Source organism: Apostichopus japonicus, chromosome 16 (assembly GCF_037975245.1).
Source record: "Apostichopus japonicus isolate 1M-3 chromosome 16, ASM3797524v1, whole genome shotgun sequence".
Classification (NCBI taxonomy): Eukaryota; Metazoa; Echinodermata; class Holothuroidea; order Aspidochirotida; family Stichopodidae; genus Apostichopus; species Apostichopus japonicus.
The window spans coordinates 4,636,167-4,659,085 of record NC_092576.1 but is presented as its reverse complement, the minus strand read 5'-3'; the positions used below and the strand labels follow the sequence as shown (position 1 = coordinate 4,659,085).

General features: G+C 35.5%; 2 protein-coding genes across 4 annotated transcripts in view; one reads left to right on the top strand and one right to left on the bottom strand.

Annotated features, from left to right (window-relative positions):
• Nucleotides 1-2,358: 2,358 nt before the first annotated feature.
• Nucleotides 2,359-20,371, top strand: LOC139982579 (fibroblast growth factor receptor 4-like). 3 transcript variants are annotated; one of them, XM_071995493.1, is made up of 13 exons: nucleotides 2,359-2,948; nucleotides 3,487-3,834; nucleotides 7,174-7,287; nucleotides 8,062-8,086; nucleotides 9,364-9,428; nucleotides 11,023-11,199; nucleotides 12,217-12,327; nucleotides 13,033-13,235; nucleotides 14,117-14,236; nucleotides 17,927-18,038; nucleotides 18,383-18,479; nucleotides 19,017-19,122; nucleotides 19,709-20,371. In XM_071995493.1, the coding sequence occupies exons 1-13, from the start codon at nucleotides 2,597-2,599 to the stop codon at nucleotides 19,775-19,777; spliced, it is 1,899 nt and encodes a 632-aa protein (XP_071851594.1). In that variant the 5' UTR covers nucleotides 2,359-2,596; the 3' UTR covers nucleotides 19,778-20,371. The 3 variants fall into 3 exon arrangements, with proteins under 3 accessions (XP_071851594.1, XP_071851595.1, XP_071851596.1); XM_071995494.1 differs by having other exon boundaries at nucleotides 2,376-2,948; nucleotides 19,017-19,113; XM_071995495.1 differs by lacking the exon at nucleotides 3,487-3,834 and having other exon boundaries at nucleotides 2,400-2,948.
• LOC139982577 (nuclear pore complex protein Nup160-like) overlaps nucleotides 20,099-22,919 on the bottom strand; it is a 32,594-nt gene continuing 29,773 nt past the window's right edge. The window contains exon 33 of the mRNA XM_071995492.1: nucleotides 20,099-22,717. Within this exon, the coding sequence (XP_071851593.1) occupies nucleotides 22,622-22,717 (96 nt within the window). The 3' untranslated portion in view covers nucleotides 20,099-22,621. The remainder of the gene's footprint in view (nucleotides 22,718-22,919) is intronic.

Here is a 22,919-nt window from a genome sequence, read left to right as displayed (position 1 = left end):
CGTCCACATTATCGTATGCTTTACGTTAATTTAGGAATTTGAAATCTCAGAGGGAAGCTGCTCCCCCCCCCCCCCCTCCTCCTCCTTCAGGCTACGGCCCTGTTCTTGTCCTTAGGGGAAAACAACAATAACAATCAAACATTTGAAGTTCGTGGTTCCAATAACCTGATTCATCCTCTGATGTTTCCGAGAGACTGTAGGATCGCATCATTGCCAGAGTGTGAACCTTACCTTGGTTCTAGCGCCTTAGAAGAAAGAGCTTACTATTTGGACCGTTTTCGCTTTCCCACAAAGACAATGTTGTTCATATTATCAGTTATCTGTCAACTTTACATGTAGCAGCTTTAACGCTATTATTTTGTCCTGGTAGAACGAAATCGGCTTCAATAAGTGTCTGTTATACTCACCGATGACCTTCCAGTCCTTATTTTTACGTCGGGAACACCAACGAGATGCATTCCACCTTTGGCAACTTCCAGATTTTCAATCCTCTGAAACTGATAACCATCGATCCGAATATTGTTTCGACGTTCCAGCGAATTAGATATTACAGCTTGCTGTTTGTTATCTTGTTCATCAAAGATACTTTCCCTCTACCATCAGAAGACGTTCTAATTTATTTGTCGCCTTCTTTCCCAGATCTGCAACTCGACCAGCAAGCATTTATTGACCTCTGTAAAGTTATTTTCAACTTTTTTGATTGTTCCATGAAATCCATTAACATCTTCGGCTATTATCTGCAAGGAAGTCGTCACAGTACCTGTAATATGTTCCATATAGGTGACTGAACATCGATGGCATCTTCTCACAGGCTACGTAATCTATCAACATGGTCTGAATGACTTAAGAATCATGTGGCGAAAGCCTCCCTTCTTTTGTTTTTGATCCCTCTTTATCGTCCCGTGGGGGGGGGGCAGGATTGTCAGGCAATGGGCAAATGCCAGAGCTTATAAATCACAGATAAAGCTCAGAAACGAGCCAAAAGACGTACAAAATACAATAGTTTCACGGAAAGCGGTAACAACATTTCTAGTAGACAGTCACACTTGTTGTCAGATCTTTATCACAAAGGAAACTGATTCAGAATCGCTATTACTTTAGAGGCCAACTTTTTGGAGTGTTTTGGTTCATAAAATTTCATACGTTTCAATAAAACATTATTTCCAACACCGTCGACAAGTCCTTGTCTGATGACTGGAGATTTTAGTCACACCGATATCACTTTTGTGCACTTGTTTTGAATATAGTGATCAGATGTGCTCCCTTCATGTCCTTAACACTAACATATAACACCCTGTAATCATTCCTGTTGTATATTAAAACTTGATTTTGTCTGTAATTTTCTGAACGAACAGGCAAGTTTGTTCCCCCATATGTTAAGTAGAATAAATACCTTTACATCAGTCTTGTAGTTGAAATCCACACATCAGCTTTTTCAAATTAAATTTGCTGTCAAATGATGACTTTAGGTAGAACGTTGAACAATATTTAGGGGGATCTTTTGCGTTCAAGTTTCAAGTTTTAGGTTAACAGTCTCGTTTCAGGGCCAAGGCCTTCTCACACGACTTTACAACTTAACCCTGGTCATTGGTAACTTGTCACACCAACACACCAAAGTGGGCACAATCCAATCAATCTCTCTTGGGGCACCACAGTGCACCACAACCACGTGTCCCCCGGGGGACTTCCCATAGGGTGCAGCCACAAACCGGCGCAAACAACTATATTTACAAGTTACCTCGCAAGTCCTCGTTTATACACCTGAGTGAAGAGAGGCAATGGAGATAAAGCGCCTTGCCCAAGGACACAACGTAATGATCTGGCCAGGGCTCGAACCTGTAATCCTTAGATCACAAGTCCACTGCCTTAATCACTTGACCACAACGCCCTCACGTTTGTTGATTTAAGTATGGCAAAGCTGGAAATATGCTTTGCAAAGTTTCACCCTAAAACGGATGCATTCATTTCTGAAGGTCGTATTTGAGTGGATTTCGCAATAAGTATTATTTAGTTTGGTTACGATCTACTTGCACACTATTATATATCACTTATCATATCCTCTTTGATATATGACTAATTCTAGACAATGTTAACTTTTCTATTTAAATTGTTTGTCGAATAGTATGAATGCAAAGGAGGCAACTGGATGGGTGATGAAGACGTAGTATAATAGTTCATTGAGATAATGAGGAAAGGAGAAAAAATTATAAATACAACCTTAAAAATAAATCTCTTCCCCAAAAGAGAAGCTGGTGGAATATGCAGCTAATTCTTGAATCAGAAGCCTAGAAAATAAAATATATATACAACTCTAACCCCATCATAGAAATACAAACTGCTAACAATTTCCTGCTTGCTTCTGTCGTTTGTGTTCTATAAATAAAAGCATATTGTTTCTATTTATAAGGAAGTTCACTTTTGGGGTTTGCAGTGTATTGAGAAGTGTTGTATAAATTTTGAGAGATTGCTTATAATTTTTGATAGGTTACGAATTAGTAAACGGTTTCTCTCTCGCTGTGTTACAACTGCGTTCTTCCTCTGTTAAACTTCAATCTCTTTGTGAATCAGGTGATTGAGCAGGGTTTCTGGGTGAAAAATGGCATCATTTTTGGAAGAAAAGATGATATTCTTATATTTCTTGTTTTGTACTTTACAAAGGATTGGAGCTTTTCAATGCAAGACAAATCCTGTATCTGTAGTAATTATCGAATTTGATTCTGTGATCTTGAAATGTGATGGATCCACTCTCAGAGGTAGAAGGTGGTATGCGAATGATACACTTCTTTATACTAACCAATACGCAATACACACGATCCCTGTTGGTGTCAAGCTGTTAGAGAATAAACATTATGCTCTGTCTATCGCAAAAGTGTCTGTTCATCACGAAGGAATTTATTGTTGTCATCGTAACATGACAACTGTAGTGACTTATAACGTTACAACTCAAGGTAAGTCAAGAAAGGAGTTGTACAATGAACTCACACTTCGTTTATAGAATGACCAATTCTGGAGTTTGTGATAAGTCTTTCCCACCAGGCCACTTTAGTCGATTGCCAAAAAAGATGTTTGCAACGTTTCTGTTACACGAGATTTACATATAATTTTGTTTAGTTCTAGTAAGAGAATGCATGCCCAGCAATCTGTGAAATCCAAGAGTAGCTGGATAAGTGTGACCAAATGTTCAATGACGTTTTAGTTTATTAAGGCAATGAAGAAAGTGTGTATAGTTGATTCCTACGAAGCTAAGCCCTTCTGTGCTGTAACTTGTGTCAGAGCTTTCCACTAATTACTGTTATGTAATGGTGTCAGAGGTGGGATTCGAAACCACATGCCATCGAATTGATTGTGTTCCTTCATATAAGCAAAGGCCTACACATATATATAGATAACAAGAACGCTTCTCAAATGCTCTGTGCAAGGAATACCATGTCAAGTATATAACAATTCTTTCATATCTTTCTTTTGCAAAGTTTCTCTTTATTTTAGTTTTCCCAGATTTATCCCTCTATTACAATAATTACAAACTGGAAAATCCAACGAATTCATTTGACCTACTAAGCAAACGGAACAGGCAACTAGAGTTAAAGTGTACTGCAGTTAATTCCAGGCCGGCTGCGAAATTAACATGGTTTATCAATAAAGTGGAAGTTGAACACTTCATGGTACATAATCTCATGGAGAGAGGAAATGAAGACAAACTTAATACCTTCGATTCTGAATCTACTTTACGATTCACACCGTATCTCAATCAGGTCAACATATCGTGTGTCTATATCAGTTTGAAGCCAATCAGTATAAATCTAACATTGAATATAGAATACACCGGACCACACGGTAAGTATTGCCACATCCCTCCTTTACCTCAGACTATATGCTTTCGAGGTTTCAAATCTTCAACAGTATCGATAAGTATTATTTTAATTTAAGTCCTTGTTCAATCAATTGCAGCGGTGTCGTGTATTTCGCGGATGTTGTGTCGAATACTTTAAGCTTTCATACAATAATGAGTAATGGCTGGCTGAAACAAAAGTGGTCTGACTAAAGTGATATCGTGTTTGCGTCACGCACAGTCCATACTTCAATAAATAATTAGCATGGCAGATGTATCCGAAAGAGCAAAACAAACGAAACAAAAACGCACGACTGTGATGATCTCTTGACCCTTGTATTGAACGCACTGTCCACTGATATTAATTTGACGGTGACAGGTGGCAATAATGATGGCGTAACGTAAAACCTGGTATAACATATATACGTAGTGTAGTACGGTATATAGGTATGGTGAGGTGGTGATGGTGGTTCAATCTATACATAAAATAGACAAATTTGTATCTTAAATTTCTACACCAACATGGCTCATAACTACTTAAACAACAAAGGAAATAATACACATGGGAAAGAATATGTCTTAACCTAGATCCTCCAGGTTCGAAGTGACTAGACAGTTAAAATTCCAGAATATTTTACGAGAAATCTGACGCTTAATATACGGAATTATGTTATTCAGTAACTTATAGACACATATTAAACCAATGGTGACGGAGAAATATGACTGTGTAAAATCTAACATAATCTCGGCGAATATGGCTTATCGAACACTACATTAAAATATAGGTTTCCCTTAAACATTAATGCAACTGATCTTACATTTAATACATGCAATATATAATGATAAAAGGTAAAACTTACGACATTGGGCCTCAAAAATGCGATTTCGAAATCGACGATTGAAATGACGTGTGACGAATGCCGGAAGCCGTAGCAAAGGGGCAAATTATAACTGAACAAGGAAGACGCCCTCAATTTTAAAGTATATGCTACTATTCCGAGTTTACATGTATACTTAATTAATAACCTGTCAATCATTATAGAGAAACAAGAGAGCAAACATGAATTGAAAAAAAGTGGATATAAAATTAGTAACCGCAATATCCCTTGAGTGTTTACAAGGGCATGGAAAACTCCATACCATAATGATATCGAAAACAAAATTCTATTTTTATGTTATATCCAATGATTAGACTGACTTGTTCCATTTTATATCTTACACTTCATCGATCAACTTTATACCTTTAAAATGCAATATTGCTCGCTGTCATTGCTTACTGCAATATTTGTCATGGTTAACATGCTAGAAATTACACATATACAGACCATGCTTAAAGGTATATGTTGTGTAACGTTACTACGACGACTACACTATTCCTTGATGCTGGTCATGATAGGCTCTGTTAATAAGTGCAATCTACCAAATTTTATTTTAATGTGTTGATTAACTACAAATCTGCAAGAAAAATTGAAATAAAAGTGAATAAAAGGTGAGGGTTTCAGGTCCTGGCACCGCCTTCTATCACGACTTTACAATGACTTACCCCTGGTCATTGTTAACTTTACATACCCTTACACCTAAATAGGCGCAACTCAGAAAGATATTACTGGAGCACGACAGTGCGCCCCATAGAAACTTCCTCTGGAGGACTTCCCAAAGAGTGTAACCGCAAACCGGCGCACGCCACTATATCAGCAAGTTACCTCGCAGGTCTGCAATTATACTCACCTTGGTGATTATAGTGTCTTGCCCATGGACGAAACGTTATGATTTGGCCAAAATCTGTAAGCAATAATCTTAAGATTACATGCCTATTGCCTCTCTATTTGACCACATTATCATTTATGGCATAATGGTGTCAGAATATGGCTTGGTCAATCATGGATACCGCATTTGATGAAGTAATTCAAGAACTGGTTGCATTGCTATTTAGCTATACACAATTTCTTCATGCATTCATTCAGTTATGTATTTCCAGCAAGACAAACAGTTTTACAGAATTATCATAGAAAAAGTACATTGTGTTTAATTACAGATAATAGTTACGTGCTACTGTTATCTTAACTTATCCAGTAAATATTTTTCACCAGCAGTTACTTCTTTTTAATGACCCTTCAATAATCATTTCATTTAATATGCTCATCCAAATGGTTGTAAAAAGACTTAGTAGACGTACATTTTATGATCGCCAGTATCATTAAAGGGAATACTAACATGTCCTCTTCAAATGTAAAATGAATGTCAAAAATTAAAGCTTCATTGACGAGATAAATGACTCTTTCAATATAGTAAAAGCTCACGTGACGAGACAGTTACCCGTTCCAAGCATGATCACTTTCCATTATAATAATAATAAACATCATATTAATGTAATACATGATATCTATAACATACTTTTAAGTGTCTGCACATGTACTGTAAGTTTGTGGTAAGGAAGTTTTTGTTGAGAATAGCTACGTATACAATATAAAAACATTGTTCGAAGGTTTTGATACATTTTTACCGACATTAGCGTTCATCAAAACAATCATTCGAGATAATTACATAGTGGGAATCTTCAGCCATGTCATAAATCAAAAGATTGGCGCGGTCCTATTTGTCCTATCTTGTTCCTCGAAACTTGACATGCTGCAGTCTCTAAAATTACTGAATTCCTTTGTATAAATCTCTGACTAAAACTTCTGTCCATGGTAATATCTGAATGCCAGCGTAACACCCTATCGGCGAGTTTTGATTGATATATTTTGCCGTACTTCATAAGTAACATATCAGTTAAACGAATCATTTTGCAAAAATAGTTATATGTGACCGTAGAATAAAAATATATATCTAGGGTCTCCATAACAGCAAAGTTGACCCTTGGGTCTCCAAAACAATATTTGTTACCTAGATTTGGAATTATCTTCATTGTGGATGTATGCATCTAGGCATATACGAATTTCAAAAGTCATCACGTCATGTTTCTTTAATATCACCGAAAGTGATATATCGACATAAATAACGGTACTTGTAATGGCTTAAACATCATGACGGATATCAAAATCGAAAGTATCAAATAGTACAATGCGAAGTTAATTTTCTAACAGTAGGCAATGTCATCATTTGGGAATGAATTACAACAAACATCCATTCAGCCATTGTAAAACCTATCAAATTTTGAACAGATAATAATCTCCTTTTCATGCGACGAACTAAAAGAGCATAGTTTCCTCCTTCTAATCTGAAGTTAAAGAGAGTGTTGCGAACGTTTGAGGATCCTTTTTGAAAAGTTACAAGATCAGTTCTGTACTGCTGCACCTTTAGACGAAGAATAACATCATGTGATTTTACTGTCTTGATTGCAGACACAGCTTTATATACGATGGGTGAGGCAACGGTAGTTGTCTTGGTTATTGTCATCGTACTTATTCTCTTAGTATTAATTGGTGTTGGATATTGGAGATACCTCAAAATACAAGGTGAGTTTTCCATTTATTTACCCTATATCTTAAATCTCTTTTGTGCTTTTCAGTCAAATCTACCCGCTGAATACTATTACTTAAAAGCAAAAGAAAATATTGGATATGTTCCAACTCAAATACACAGTTCGCTAGATATTTCGACTAAGTGGAAGTTAATGAGTATAACTAGACTAAGTAATTAACACGTTTTCTCAATAAGTCGAAACATAGAAACTTCTCCATATGTGAATTTATCAAATGGACAAAAAGAAATGTAATCTGGAAATTTCCAAACATTTTGACATTACTTCGTTACTTACAATGAAACTTGAGAGGTCAAGATTATGATCTACTTGGATATGAGCATTTAGTTGTGGATAACATAGAGTTATATATCAAAATAGCAAGTTGTCTTGCAACTGTTTATGTTTTACAATTGTTAAAGTTACAGAGAGTTTATAGTTAACAACGTAGACTAGATCACAATTAATTTAATAATAACACATAACCTGTGTCACAGATAAACGTAGTCTTCTTATAAGTAGAGTGTGTAATTCTCAATTTAGTTTGTTTTCTTCATTCTGAGTTAATCCTGTTTCAAGAAGCTGGATATTATTTCCTGTAACATACAGTCTATTATTGTATCTATTTTGCATGTTTTTGCAATTTTGCTTAATTTACCAATTTATATTGTTTAAACTATAAGTAACATCTGATTTTATGTTTTTTCTGTCTGTTCACCTTTGTTGATCTCTTACCATTGGTCATGTTTTTGTGTTGTTTTCTTCACAGAGTCAAGGGGGGTTCTGACTTTAAGGTAACTTTAATATAAAATACTACCGTCAATTCCATATTTCCTTAATAATTCAAAACTTCTGTAATAACTAACCAACTTAAAGGTCATACGAATAGGACATACACAAACCAACAAGTTCGTTTTGAGCAGTGTTTTGCTGTCATATGTTCTATTGTCATAATTTGTACGTGTTTATTCCACAAAACTGTCAAAAATTACCTCTTAAGCACAGCAATTGTTGCAATGGTTCATTTGGTGACTATACAGCTGATTGCTAAGCATAGCTGATGACAAGTTTCTTCTTCCTTAGATTGAAAAAAATCATCGTAGCATCTTTTTTTACCCCAACAATATGCATCTTTACAACAAAATGGATAGTTTCAAATATATTTAGCCCCAGTAGTGTAAATGGTGTCATGAGGACAATAAGTAAGTAGTTTTTTTTTTTCATAGTTCTTTACAAACACTATCCACAGTGGGAATAATATTTCTGCAAACTTGTTACATTATGATGAAATTCTCACTATAGAGAATAATAATTGTTAAGCAAACATTAAATTGTCTCTGGTTTAAATGACCCCAATGATATGCATCTTTACAAACAAAATGGATAGTTTTAAGTAGATTTAGCCGTATTAGTAAAAATGATGTCATGAGGACCATTAGCTGAAATAGTTTTTTTTTCATAATTCTTCACAAACATTATCCACAGTGGGAAAAATATTTCTGCAAAATTGTTACATTATGATGAAATTCTCACTATACAGAATATTAATTGTTAAGCAAACATTAAATTGTATCTGGTTTAAATGACAAAACAGCAGGAAGATTGTAATAACTTAGGTAAAGGTTGTGGAGAACAACAACCTAGACATCACATATCACACTTTGTGAGCCACTGCCTGGCGTAAGCGTAGCATTAGCTTTATTAGTTTAGCCACAGTGTTGCTCAAATTAGGAAGCAACTTATCAAAACTCTCTGTCATTCATATATTAACTGTACGTCTACTGTTCTCATGTCAAAGACATATGGTTTGTTGTCATGCATTAGCATTACTGTTAATATGATAAAACCCTAATACTATATATCAAGTGGTGTTTCCTGGATTATACAATACGACTATAGATAAAAATGTGACCTTACTGGGTTTTATATGATTATTTCGTACAATTTAATGTATCATTGTAAGTAGTTTGTACAAGGGTTTTGTCATTCAAGAATAGAACTACATTTAAAAGCACAGCCCAATTCGAATATTTCGAATTAGTCTTGTGAGTGTTATCTATACTCTTATTAGGAATTCTACTGTGAGCAGAAGGTCAACGCTTTTTGGACAAAGGGGTAGTTTTACCGGAGCAATTCGTAAGTTACTTGAACCGTTTTCGAAACCCCCCCCCCCCCCACACCACAAGGCGTATTATATATGTATATATATATATATATATATATACATATATTCCGAGAGAGAAGAGAGGAGAGAGAGAGATACGGCTGTAAGATTTACAAGTGATTTCGAGTTGGTTAGCATCATGATTATTCTCTAGAGTCAAGTCTCGGTCACACCTAAGCGATAACGAAATGAAATTTAAGTTCCGTGGGTCACACATTAACATTAACTATAACGATATATGATATATTATCCTCCAAAAACTATACAATAATATGTAAGGACCAATCAGGACAATGTTTACATCTGACGTGAATGCAGGGTACATTTTCTCGCAAAAATGGATGACCTCGGAGAAATGCTTATCAACAAAGTGCAGAATAATGACTCATTGTATGACAAGAAGAACCCCATGTCCATGGACAATGTGTGACCTTCCTCTGTAGATATCCTACCAGTTCCAAAATCTGCAGGAACTGGGGTTTCAGACATCCTGAAGTAATCGAAGAGTTTGTCTTCATGGGAAGATAGTTGCTGACCAGCCGGTGGAATTCACCGAGCTCCTCTGTTCCTTGTAAGGTTTCGTTGACCAAGATTCTTCTTTGCCTTTTTCTCTTCATCCTTCTGCACATCAAAAGCATCAGCAGCCACTCTTCATCACTGTCTGTCATTGTTGTTGATTGAGGAGCTATGTGTACTCCTAAGACTGCGTATGTGACACAAACACTATATACAATTTGACAGTATAAAACCAGGCTAGCAGAGCTAAAGGACGTTACATGGTTTTCCCGCGCAACATAAATGTATACATGCAACGATTAGCTATAAATACAACTCATTTACGTAAGTGTCATCGATATCGTAGCTGGGTGTCGTTGTAGTGTGGCTGCTACATTAGGAACGATTCTATAGTTATCGCTGTAGTTTATCATTATTGCTTAGGTGTGACCGAGGCTGTAAGGCAAATATGTCACCAAAACAGGACTAGCATTGTTCTAAACAGGTGGCAAAAAGCCTACAGTGGACTAACAACTCCTTCCTTATGACTGTTTTCGAACCTCTGGACAGACAATCAGTTTCCATGGCCTAGGTGGCTAGGGTGTCCAAATATTAAGCGGAAGGCCCGGGTTCGAATTTTCACTGTTTTGGGGAGGATTTAGAGGCATTTTTCAACTCATTACAAATTCATATATAAATATATATATATATATATATATATATATATATATATATATATATATATAGCCTATGCGAGTGTATCTGTGTCAGTGTAACCTTATGTCTGCTTTCCGCCATCCTGTGGATACTTTCGTTTACTAGCTAGATAGTTATGGCTAATTACCTGTAAATAATTTGTATTACTTTTGACGAGGAAACGAAACAGTTCTGAACCAGAGCAACAATCTATGTATACGTTAAACATGCATTCAAATTCATTTGAGTATACGTGTCAAGAGAAGTATAAAATGGTTTAGTAAATGTTACACTATGTAATGAAAGACAAAAGTTAATCACATAAGCCTATATCACTGAATTCTCTTTGCTGTTACTAAATGTATTAACTTTCAGAGAGAATACATCTTGGAGATACTAAAAGGCGAAGCATTGCAAACCATAAGAAGAGATCTCCCAAAGATGTGACACTGATTGCTAAACTCGCTGGTGATGGTATCATTACGACATGGACAGCGAAAGCTGTATCAACTCCGTCTAATGATCCACAGTTTGTTGCCAGAACCGTCACGGGTATGTTATAGTCTTTGAGAGAATTAATTAGTCTCATTATCCATCAGGGACAATCGCATCATTCTTTGGTTGCCTTCCGTCTCGGGCATTTCCAGAAGGAGAAAGCCATATCGCAGATAACTAAGTGCCAGGTTATCAAAAATACATATAGGGAAATGTCTATGGTCTGCTAATAGGGCCACTGGGTTGCAGATGACAAGGGCCTCCAAAAGGGCTATGGCTTTTCGTGAACATATCTGGTCGAGAAAAACCAACTTTCTAACTTGTGGTAGAGCCTGCATAACCTAATTAATGGGACGGTTGATAAGTATGAAGCTTCTTAAAAAGCTTGTCAGGATTCTTATCTAACATTGAGATAAGGAGCTAGCTCTCACACCATGGAGGCCTCAATGAAGAATAATTAAAGTGTTGGGTGTTATTTTAGTCTACAAATATCTGAAATATTCCATCGTATTATTTTCGCCATGACCAGATTTTATCCTTCTATCTTTCTATTTATGTTAAATACACGCTCATTATATGTTTATTGTTCTATCCATACCTTTTTCTTTAAGTTATTCTTGTAATCAATTGTCTGTGCTGATCTATTAAACTCTTTCTTTCTAGTGGTGTACGTCACTGATCGATACTATAATTAATTAACTTTTGTGGTTTAAATCATGGAGACTGATTAGCGGTTATGTTTCATTGATTTTGAAAGCGATTGTTTACATGTTAGAAAAATCTATTCCAAGTACACAAAACTGTAGATAATTAGCTCGACTTCACTCACTTGCAGTTTACAATCTAAACGTACACATATACAGTTGTAAATGAGCTAACCTGTAACTCACAAAAGCCTTGTTGCAATGTTTCAATGCAAATCTTGCAGACACTTCTGTTTCAGTCTGTTTTAAGTCGAAATAAATAAGAGCCACACACATCATTAAATGTTATGTTTAACTGCGCTGGAAATTTGATTTATATTCATGTTTATGAAAAGTCATGTTTTCTTGGGGTTCTTTTTTGGTTTAACAGACAGTGCGCAAATGACTGACTTGTATAACTTCCAGTCCTGTGCAGCCTATCTCAGCAGTTTGGAGAAAAACACAAATCTGGTGAACTTCTTTGGAGCTGCCGTTGATAATGGTAAAAGTGAAAGTTTTAACAAATTGAGCGCCTGTTTGTAACTGCATTCAATATGATATGTTACAAGTTTCACACCTCTTTCAGGAATACCATATTTACTTCCCGTAAAGCGTTCATGCGTAAACATACGCTTTTACCACGTTTCATAACGAACCCTCCTTTTTCGGAGAACTTAAGTTACATTTTTACTTTCGGTTGGGTGAATGCCCTGTACTAGGCAAGCAAAAATTCAATATTTATAATCTCAATTTAAAAAATTTCCATCTATAGTAACACAAGTACTGACTGTTGTAAGAAAAATAGTAGTATATGGAAAATAGTTTGCGCTAAGTAGCTAAACATTTCCATCTATGGTAACACAAGTACTGACTGTTGTAAGGAAAAGAGTAGTATATGTAAAATATTTTGCACTAAGTTATGACCAAATACAAAGATTTTTTTATTTTAGAAAAACATTACCTTTTCATTTAACAACAAACAAACATCTAACAAGTGAACTATCTACCGAGTTATACCTACTTATATAAAATCCATTAGAAGTGTAGATCCCACCAGAGCAAACACTGTTACGGTTTAAGAGAGCTTCCTATCCCAAATTTATATCATAGATATGTCAATTTGTTTCGTGTGGGTTTGTTTTCGTGTAGCTTTTTACTGAAAAACTAATTGTTAGGCCAACTTTTGTAATTGCTATTTCAAACACAGTTCCATACTACATATACCAAGAGCACGTGCAATGTGGATCAATGAGAGATTATCTTATGATGACATATCGACAAGAGCGTTCATCGCGTTGTGATATTTTTGCTGATGATCAGAGGATTTTCCGGACAAGGGACCGACGTTCATTGTTAATTTCATTCGCTAAAAGGGTAGCTAATGGTATGGCGTTCCTCGAGAGCAAGAAAGTAAGTGATCATCGGTGTAGCAATTTATATTATCAACTCTAGTTTCTCTTTTGACAAAAACAAAATTATGGAGTTTTATTTTGTACGTTTAATAAGTCGTAATCTTGCTTAATATTGCCAATTGATCAGTGTACAGTTAGGCTATTGATATGTGTACAGTTAGGCTGTTTATATGTGCACAGTTAGTCTACTGATCTGTGTACAGTTAGGCTATTGATTTCAGTTATAAGCTCTACTATATGTAATCCTCAAGTTTTGTCTAACTTAATTGAAACATTAACATTTTGGGTTTCAGCTGTATGTAGAATTCTTGCAACTATCTGGGCTCTCTTAATTCAACTCTTGGATATCCCTTAAATGATGTGTTTATTGTGGAAAGACACATTGATTTGAATCCATGTTGTTTTTAATGTATTTTCTTTGATCAACAGAAACATTTACAAACATTTACAAAATGTACTTTCTTGTGCTTATTTAAGACAGGTAGAACAACAGTAGTATAAATATTAGTGGAACCAGTTAACTTAACAAAATGTTACAATGTTTACATAACGTTTCTATTGATCCCACGTCCAAATAAAAAACTGTTTTCACTTCTAAAATAATTTTGAAATGGAAACTTAGAAGAAAGACTGGAGATAAAGAATTGTCGACCAAATATATAAGGTTCCGCATTCAAATATGAATGATTTACTAATATATCAAATCACAAATAAATGCTCTCTGATCACAACAGATTAATTACAGAAAACAAAAAAAAGATTATATATCATTTCATATATTGTAGATGGACAAAATTACCTTTCAAGAAATTATATTATTTGTTATTGTTTTGAAGCAATCATATTACTTTCAATTCTTGCCGAAACTGTATTTTTCAGTTTAGACACCCTGGACTTTCTGCTCGAAAAGTACTGTTAACTCCCGCTGGAAATTGCAAACTCTACGACTTTTGGCCGAGACGTCTAACATCCCACAGGGTTAAACAGATTCTCTGCAAGGTAAGTAACACAAACGGCAGTGAATAACATTAACATTATTTCAAGGGGCACTTAAATGAGCTTTTAGCATTTACCTACATCTTTGAATGATGTAATGGTATACTTTTTTATACGTGCGTTGTGATAAAAAACTTTCCCTCTGATACTTAAATTGCAACAACAAAATCGATATTTTCTACCATAGTTATTGTCTGGTACAGTGCTAGTGCCTTCCTTCTGTATAAAACCGCCCCATTGAGTGAAATGTATTTTGTCTCAGAGTGTATCACCATAGCTGGTATCTTTTGTCCAATAGCTGAGCACAGATTTATTGACAAATAATTTGTTTTTTCCCAGATCTCATACAAATTATCCCAGACGTTTGTCAAATGGGATGGGGGTTTTAATTCAGATTACATAATTGTGCATGGTTTTTATAATTTGTCTTTGCCCACAACATGTAAACTCCCATAAACCATCTCAGACGTTTGGCAAATGGGATGGGGGATTGAATTTAGATTTATATAATTGTGGATGGAACTGATAATTGTTCGTTTTGGTCATTTCTTTCAGCTGTTCCAATTAAATTTATGATCACGCTACAAGTTTTTACAGTCTGCATCAAATATTCTTAAGAATTCTTTCTTCAGAAAGCTTTGAGAGTTCAATTGATTGCATGTGGCAAACATTGTGTTATTAAAAATTGCGTCAGTGGAATTAGCCATGCTTTAGTCATTAGGTTAGTTGAAACTATTACACAATCGTTCGATTGGAGGTTTATGAGTTGTTTAGGTTTTTGTTTTCTCTGAGAGCCCTTTTCTTTTCTGTTTCGACTCAGATAATCTAACATAATGTAAATGTTTTGTAGGCCTAGGGTAAGGCGTGGATTTTGTTTTTGCAGTAACGCTTAACGCTAGTATTAATTTCTGTAATCTACCGGGAATTAGGATACAGTAATTAAAGTCCATTCAGGAGGAGTTCGCTAAGCAGGAGGGAAAGGGATTATCACATTGATCAAGCTCTTCTTACATGTAAGGATAAAATGCACCCACTCATCATTATTCATATACAGTTTCTACTGTCATTTATAAAGAAGAAGAAGACAGAACTGCCTTATTTTATCTGAATGGAATCGAATCCCTTTACGGATATACTAAGGAAACTAATATTCTTGAAAGATAATGTGTTCAACTTTCAAACAATATGATTAGCAACAAAAAACAAAGAATAAACAAACACGATGCTGAAACTCATACCACCAACAACCACCAACAATGCAAGGAGGAGTAGGAATAACACCTGCAGTAGAAACAATATGATTAGCAACAACAAAGAAGAATAAACAATAAAGATGATGGAACTAATAACACCACCAACTACCAACAATTCAATGAGTAGGAAGAACAATATCATTATAAACAATATGATTAGCAACAACAAACAAAAATGAACAATAAAGATGATGGAACCAATAACACCAACAACCACCAACAATGCAATGAGTAGGAAGAACAATATCATTATAAACAATATGATTAGCAACAACAAACAGGAATGAACAATAAAGATGATGGAACCAATAACAACAGCAACCACCAACAATGCAATGAGTAGGAAGAACAACAGCATTATAAACAATATGATTAGCAACAGCAAACAAGAATTAACAATAAAGATGATGGAACCAATAACACCAACAACCACCAACAATGCAAGGAGGAGTAGGAAAATCACATGCAGTAGAAACAATATGATTAACAACAGCAAACAAGAATAAACAATAAAATGATGGAACTAATAATACCATCAACACCAACAATGCAAGGAGGAGTAGGTAAATCACCTGCAGTAGAAACAATATGAGTAGCAAAAACTTACAAGAATAAACAATTAAGATGATGGAACCAATAACACCAACAACCACCAACAATGCAAGGAGGAGTAGGTAAAACACCTGCAGTAGAAACAATATGATTAGCAACAACGCCTAACAGCAATATTCATCATCAAAGCAATGAGAGTAGTATGAACAAAAACCAATATTGTTGTCAAGCGATCTGCAAAACCCAGCTTCCATAAGCCTAATAAAAGGAAACGTTCAGGAAATTGTTAACTTTTTGTATGTAGAGGAAATGAAGCCAAGCTCTTCATTGCACATATCAAGTGTTGTTATAGTAAAGGATTTGACCTTCGTTACCGTAATAGAGAAACTGAAAGTATAGTTATAAAACAAGTTATCATACACAACTTTAGGCGAGTTGTAATAAACAAGTTTTTTTGAAGTAAGTTTCCTTAATGAGGCTCCAAACTAAGAGCACACTTGATTTAAGAATGAAAGCTGTGTCACTACAAATAATCGACATAATGGTAATTAACAGAGCGTGTGGCGTTATCTATGCACTAATCGTACGCAATACAATACATCGTTTGAGAATTTCTCTCTTTATTGGTCGGGCTATCTCTTCAGCTATATCTGTTACCAATTAGATGTTTCAAAGTGACATAATTAAAAATCATATATTTTTTAAGTGATTAAACCACAGAGAGGACAAGTAGTAAATGCAACTTTTAAGACAAACGGATGATGGCTACAGGTCAAGTAACACCATCAACTTAACATAACGTAACAATAATACAGTTGGGGTGGGGAAGGGGGTAGGAGTGGGTTCAAACCTTAACTTGAAATGGCTTAATATAATTTGTTAAACAACTTACATAAGATTGTACCACATGCAGTTTCAATGCACTAATTTACGTTCCATGTATATAACATTATCAATAAGTCTTAAGAGAGAGAGAGGAGAAGGTGGAGAGAGGTGGAGAGAGGTGCAGACAGACAGGTGGGTAGAGAGAGGGGGCAGATAGAGAGAGAAAGCGGTTTGGATGTGGTTGCTTCTATCAATGAACATTAGCACTACCGCCTCCGAATACAGCTGAAATATTTCTTAAGAAACGTCACCACAGATAGAGCAAAGAAAGAACAAGCAAACACATATAAACAAACTTTATCGACTCTCTTCCCTAGTCTAATACATTTTCATTGTAATATAATACCGATTACTGTTTATCTTCAAATATGGTATGAGCGCCACCATTTCATACTTAGTCCAATACATTTTCACCGTAGCCATGTAGTGATGACTTCAAGGGAAGTATCACGATCGTTAATTCGTAAGAGAAATTAGGTACTGCACATGTTTCGGTTGAAGTTATTGGGCGATTCATGTATTATGTACAGATATTACACATGATCTTAGCCTATAGTCCCCCTTTGCCCTTAAACATAAATAATTAAATTCCTTTTTGCGGTTCTGACTGTCCAAGTATTTTTTCTAGACAGAGAGGAATGTTTCAATTTCACAATAAAGAAAGTGGATTGATTCTGGTTTAAGCTTGATATTTTGGCAGTTTTTTTTAATTTATTTTTTAACGTATTTCTGAACAAGATATGATGGAGTTTTATATCAAAACACTGTTTTTGCTTGGACTGCAACCGTGAAGTGAAATCATATGTGTATATTTAATAATAAAATACCGATTACTTTTTATTTTTAAATATGGGAATGAGCGCCACCATTTAAATACAAATGGAAACAATTTATGTTTGAAAAGCATTCCAAATTAATTACACTTAATGACATTTTTTCGATTTCTTTATGATTGTTTATTCATTGTTTTAATTTATCTATTTATTTCCTTTTGGCCTCCAAGAAACCAAAACCAGTGGCATGGCTCGCACCGGAAATACTTTTCCTAGATGAATACGTCGATCGTTCTGATTCGTGGTCATACGGTGTCCTTCTCTGGGAAATATTTTCTCTCGGTTAGTCAAATACGTTTCTGTATACAGGGACGGATCCATAGTTTAACAAATGAGGGGTGTGATCCTTGGGTCGTTGAACCGACTTCCCACTTGGTCGAGTGGGGTGGGGGCGAGAAGAACATCCTCAACCTAGTCTGAATGCAAGTTTGTGTTATTTACTGTCTTCCGAATTTGAAAGTGAGGTTGAAAAAGAGGAGAACATGTAAGCATATCAAGAGCATTTAAATTTACCTCCAAACCCGTCCTAGAATGGAGAGGGCGGTATACAAACATCACATAACAATCTGCCCCAAGAAATCATTAGAGCAAATACTATTTTCAAAATGACATATTTTCTATCATAGGTGAGACACCTCATGTGGGTAAAACGTGCGATGAGATTGAGGCATTCTTACGAGCTAATGATAACCTTAGTCAGCCTCTCTCTTGTCCAGAAGGATGGTGAGTTTAGCAAGTGAATTTATATCTTAAACATTTGATATCTTGTTGAGACGTAAACCTTTATTATGTTTGGTTAGATATTGAAATTGAGATTCATAAAAACGCACATCACCTTTTAGTGTTGTATAGCACGATAATACTTGAACCATTTGTAGTGTAGATACCGCCCCATCTAAGATTAAGCTTAATTTACATGTTAGGGTCGATTGAAAATTACGATTGCAACTGAGGCATTTGAAAGACTGGTCCAATTTTTAACTCGGTTCAACCCCTCCAAGACCCCATCCTCATTCTCCCACCCCCTCTCCCCATTCCCCGTGAATGTACCAACAGTTATGGTTTTCGTATGTCACAAATATGATACATAAAGTAGGCATGATTCTCAATATTGATAATGCGTGAACGTTTTATTAAACAAAACTCATTGAGACGGCGTTCAAAAATGTTTTGATAAACTTTGCCTTGTCAGTGTTCGATTGATGGTTTCGCTCACAATATAGATGTTTGATTTTTCTTTTCTTTTTCTGTTTGATACAGGTACGGATTGATGTTGTCAGCTTGGGACAGACGTCCTAGAAATAGACCATCATTTCAACAAATTAAAGAAGACATTGTTTCTATTGCAGGACATGCGGTAGGTCAGGTTTGTTGAAGTAAACATTAATGTGTCATTGAAAACATCGCAATAGTTCATGTATTATGAGAGAAGAGCCACCAGCATTGTGACTAACGAGACTGTAAATATATTGATTTTGATTCTAGAAATTGGTAGCTGGCAGGAGCGATCCGGGACATATAAAGAGTGTGTGTGGTTTTTGAGTTATTGAAACCTTTCAAGGGGAGGTCTGCGGGTCCGCGAGAAAAAAAAATTTTGGCATGAAATAATTCATTCTGATTCATATCTAAGACTATTCTTTACGTCAATAATTAGGTCTACACAAAAGGTTGCTCGGGGGGGGGTTACAAATCGGGGCACCATGTGCCAATTGGGGGACGGGTATAAATACGGAATAAAGAAGAAGTATTCTCATTTTCATAACAGTTTGAGACTGATAATTGTCCACGGGTCCCTGACTGGCTTTCAACGCAGTTAATTTTACAGATTTACAATAATTTCCACATTTTCATCAACAATAAAAGCTTTTGTGGACAACTTTACATATGAACCCACTCCTAATGATCCACAATTTAATTCATTCTTTCTGTCTTTAAAATGTTTTTGCTTTCAGGATGGCAACGGGGAAAATTTGACAGTTGAAGACGAAACTGGCAACTACATCGAAGTACGTCCATTTTGATCTGGAGAAATACAATAAAAAAAAAAGAAAGAATGCATAACACGTAACAGATGAATGAAAATCCAGCTGACTGATCAACTCTGTTTAGGTAAAGTCTAGCTAGGACGTTTAATGTTTAGGAGGCGCCGCCTACCTAAGCCCACGTCTTTAATATTCAAGTAATGCGCATGAGCAGTAGCAGCGTGATGCTGCTCGCCATATAGTACCATGTGGTGATGACACACATCGAACACACTGTTAATTATCACTGCAGAAAAGGGTACCAATGCCGTAAAGAGATCCAGATTCTCTTGAACATGTGATAATTTTATTTTTTATGAAGTTTTCCATTTTGAAATTGAAGTATTAAGTTAGAGTAGTCCTTACATATGTTTTTCAATTACATAAATTAACACTTCATTTGTATTGTAACCTTTCACTTTATCTTCTTTGATGGTGCGTTGAAACACTGTCACACCAAATCTGTGCATTCTTCTAACACCATCGCAGATATAAAAGAAGTCTTATTTTTCTCACTACATTGACACATGGGTAGAGGTTCTATCCTTTTGTTTTCATTATGTTTCAGAGTAGCTCTATGTATAATAATTTTTTTTTTAATTAGACAATTTTCCAATTCACATTCAATTTCCAATTCCTCATATCATTGCGAAGTCAAACCTTGTCGATTCCTGTGTGAGATGTTTTATAACACCAATTATTTCTTGTTACCCTTTCAATGTAACAAAAAATTTCAAAATGAAATTATCTGAAACAACATGGATCGAAGACAATGCGAAGATCGAAGACAAGTACACAATATGATTTGTTTATCATTTTATTTGCTTTTAGCAAACTAAAAATGAAATAAAGAATAGAAAGAAAGTAAGTAAGAAAAAATTGAGGGAAAAGTACAAAAGATGGTCATAATGTTTCCCACTCACATCAATTTACAAATTTACAAAAAATGTATAATACCAAAGAATAACTAATGGTTAGCTTTTGAGGTCGAAATTTCGACTGATATTTCCAGAAAATTTATGTGGAGGAGTACGTGGGAGGGGGGGGTCAGTAACACATGGGGAAATATATTCATGTAAAATAACACAAATAGAGATAATGTGGCTGTTTACAAGTTCAATTACCTTCTCCTTTGTCAAAACATTCCATTTTTGTTTGGCTAAAGAAATAAACTCGAGAGGGCTAAAGTAATTGATGAACAGAGATTCGGAGACAGAAATGCTGTTTCAATTAGGATAACATAATTAAGCTTTCATTTCAAATAATGAAGAGAAAAGTAACAAATAATGAGATCCGTAGTTTGCATATAATTAATAATAATTAATTAGTTAGTAAGAGGGATATTCTTAATTAACAATAGTCATTATTAAACTTCCTTTGTAATAAATGTATAAAGGTAACAGCAGAACCTAACATGAGTGTCTTTGTTGTGGTCAATTTTTCAATTTGCATAAGACTCTGTATTTGGGTGGTAAAATTCCTGCATATTTGTAACCAAATGCAAAAAGCTGCTTTCAGAGAAATCAAACATTCTTGATGGACCAGCATGATGTTCCGGGCAATGATATTTCTCTCCTATTCCAGATCATTATTAGAGGTTCTACCCTTATCAGTGTAGCTTATCTGACCATGATTAGTAGTAAGTTAACTTAAAACAAAAGACATATGCCTTCAGACAGAGGCAGGGGTTCTCAAATAAATTTCTCCAAGGACCAGAAGAAACAAAAACATTGGTGGGAGCGCATGACTAGAGAGAGCCAATGTCTCACTGTCTCAATGCCATGAGTTACTGTAAACCACATGGTCCACAAATCCAATGAGTGCAGGATTGAGCATTGCACAAGTTAGGCCGGTAGTTACTGTAAACCACACGGTCCACATATCCAATGAGTGCAGGATTGTGCAATGTATAAGTACGGTCGGTAGTCAAATGTAAACCACACTGTCTACATATCCAATGAGTGCAGGATTGTGTAATGTATAAGTTAGGCTCGTAGTTACTGTAAGCCACACGGTCCATATATCCAATGAGTGCAGGATTGAGCATTGCACAAATTAGGCCAGTAGTTACTGTAAACCACACGGTCCACATATCCAATGAGTGCAGGATTTTGGGTCGTATTCCCCTTTTCTTTATGACCAGATTTTAAGTTGTTTGGCAGCCTATTTAAGCCAGCAGGCCACACACCTATTGGAGACCTCTTAAATAGAGTTAAACGCCTGGATGGGATATTTATTTTATTTTCTGGGAGTAACATCTTCACCTTTCATACAAATGACACAATTAGGATACATTCTTTCGAACATACTTTAAAAAAAGAAATCAGTTTTAAATAATTGTATTTCATACAATTTCTGTATTTGCCAGTGATTCGCTTAACATGCAATACGCAATATAGATTACCTATCTTTTAATCATTATCATTTGAGTGTCTAAGCACCATTAACTTCTGTAGTGAGAGTGAGTCAGCATGGCATGATTCCCTCAACGTGTAAAGAGCCTTTCTGTGTTATGGTAACGAGCAAAGAGATTTATTATAGCATTTTATGCTGTAACTTTACTACAAAGTCTTGTTAACCTCCTCTTTGTCCTCAGAAATTCTCCACTGCTACAGCTTTTATTCTCAATTTACATCTAACTTCCACAATTTCAGGAGCTGTTGGTAATGTCCCATGATCACTATCATACAGTAATATGAAAAGACTGCCTTAAAAGTCAGCTTGACATCCCTACTGTATCTTGTTGTGGCGGTTTCTGCTGCACTTTTTAAGTTTGCATATCTGTATGCTTGTAAAAACATCAGTCTGTGCATCTTTTTCCGTAAAATTCTCCTCTATTTGACCCTACTGCCTCCTGATAGCAAGCTCCACCATCTCCTCCGAGACTCGTCTGGCCTCCTCCTGGTATTCCTGCATCATACTGTTCAACGTCTGGTATATCTATGACATGAGAGGAACACAGATCTTTTCAAGATGATTGTTATAAACCGTATTTTTCATTGAAACTTTCACACAATCTCCTGTTACCATTTCTGAATTGCTTAAGAAAATCAAAGTTACATGAAAAACATAGTAGGTTTACAAATTATGACACAGAACTAAAGAAGAAAAAAACATAGAAATATGAGATTTGAATTGCTGA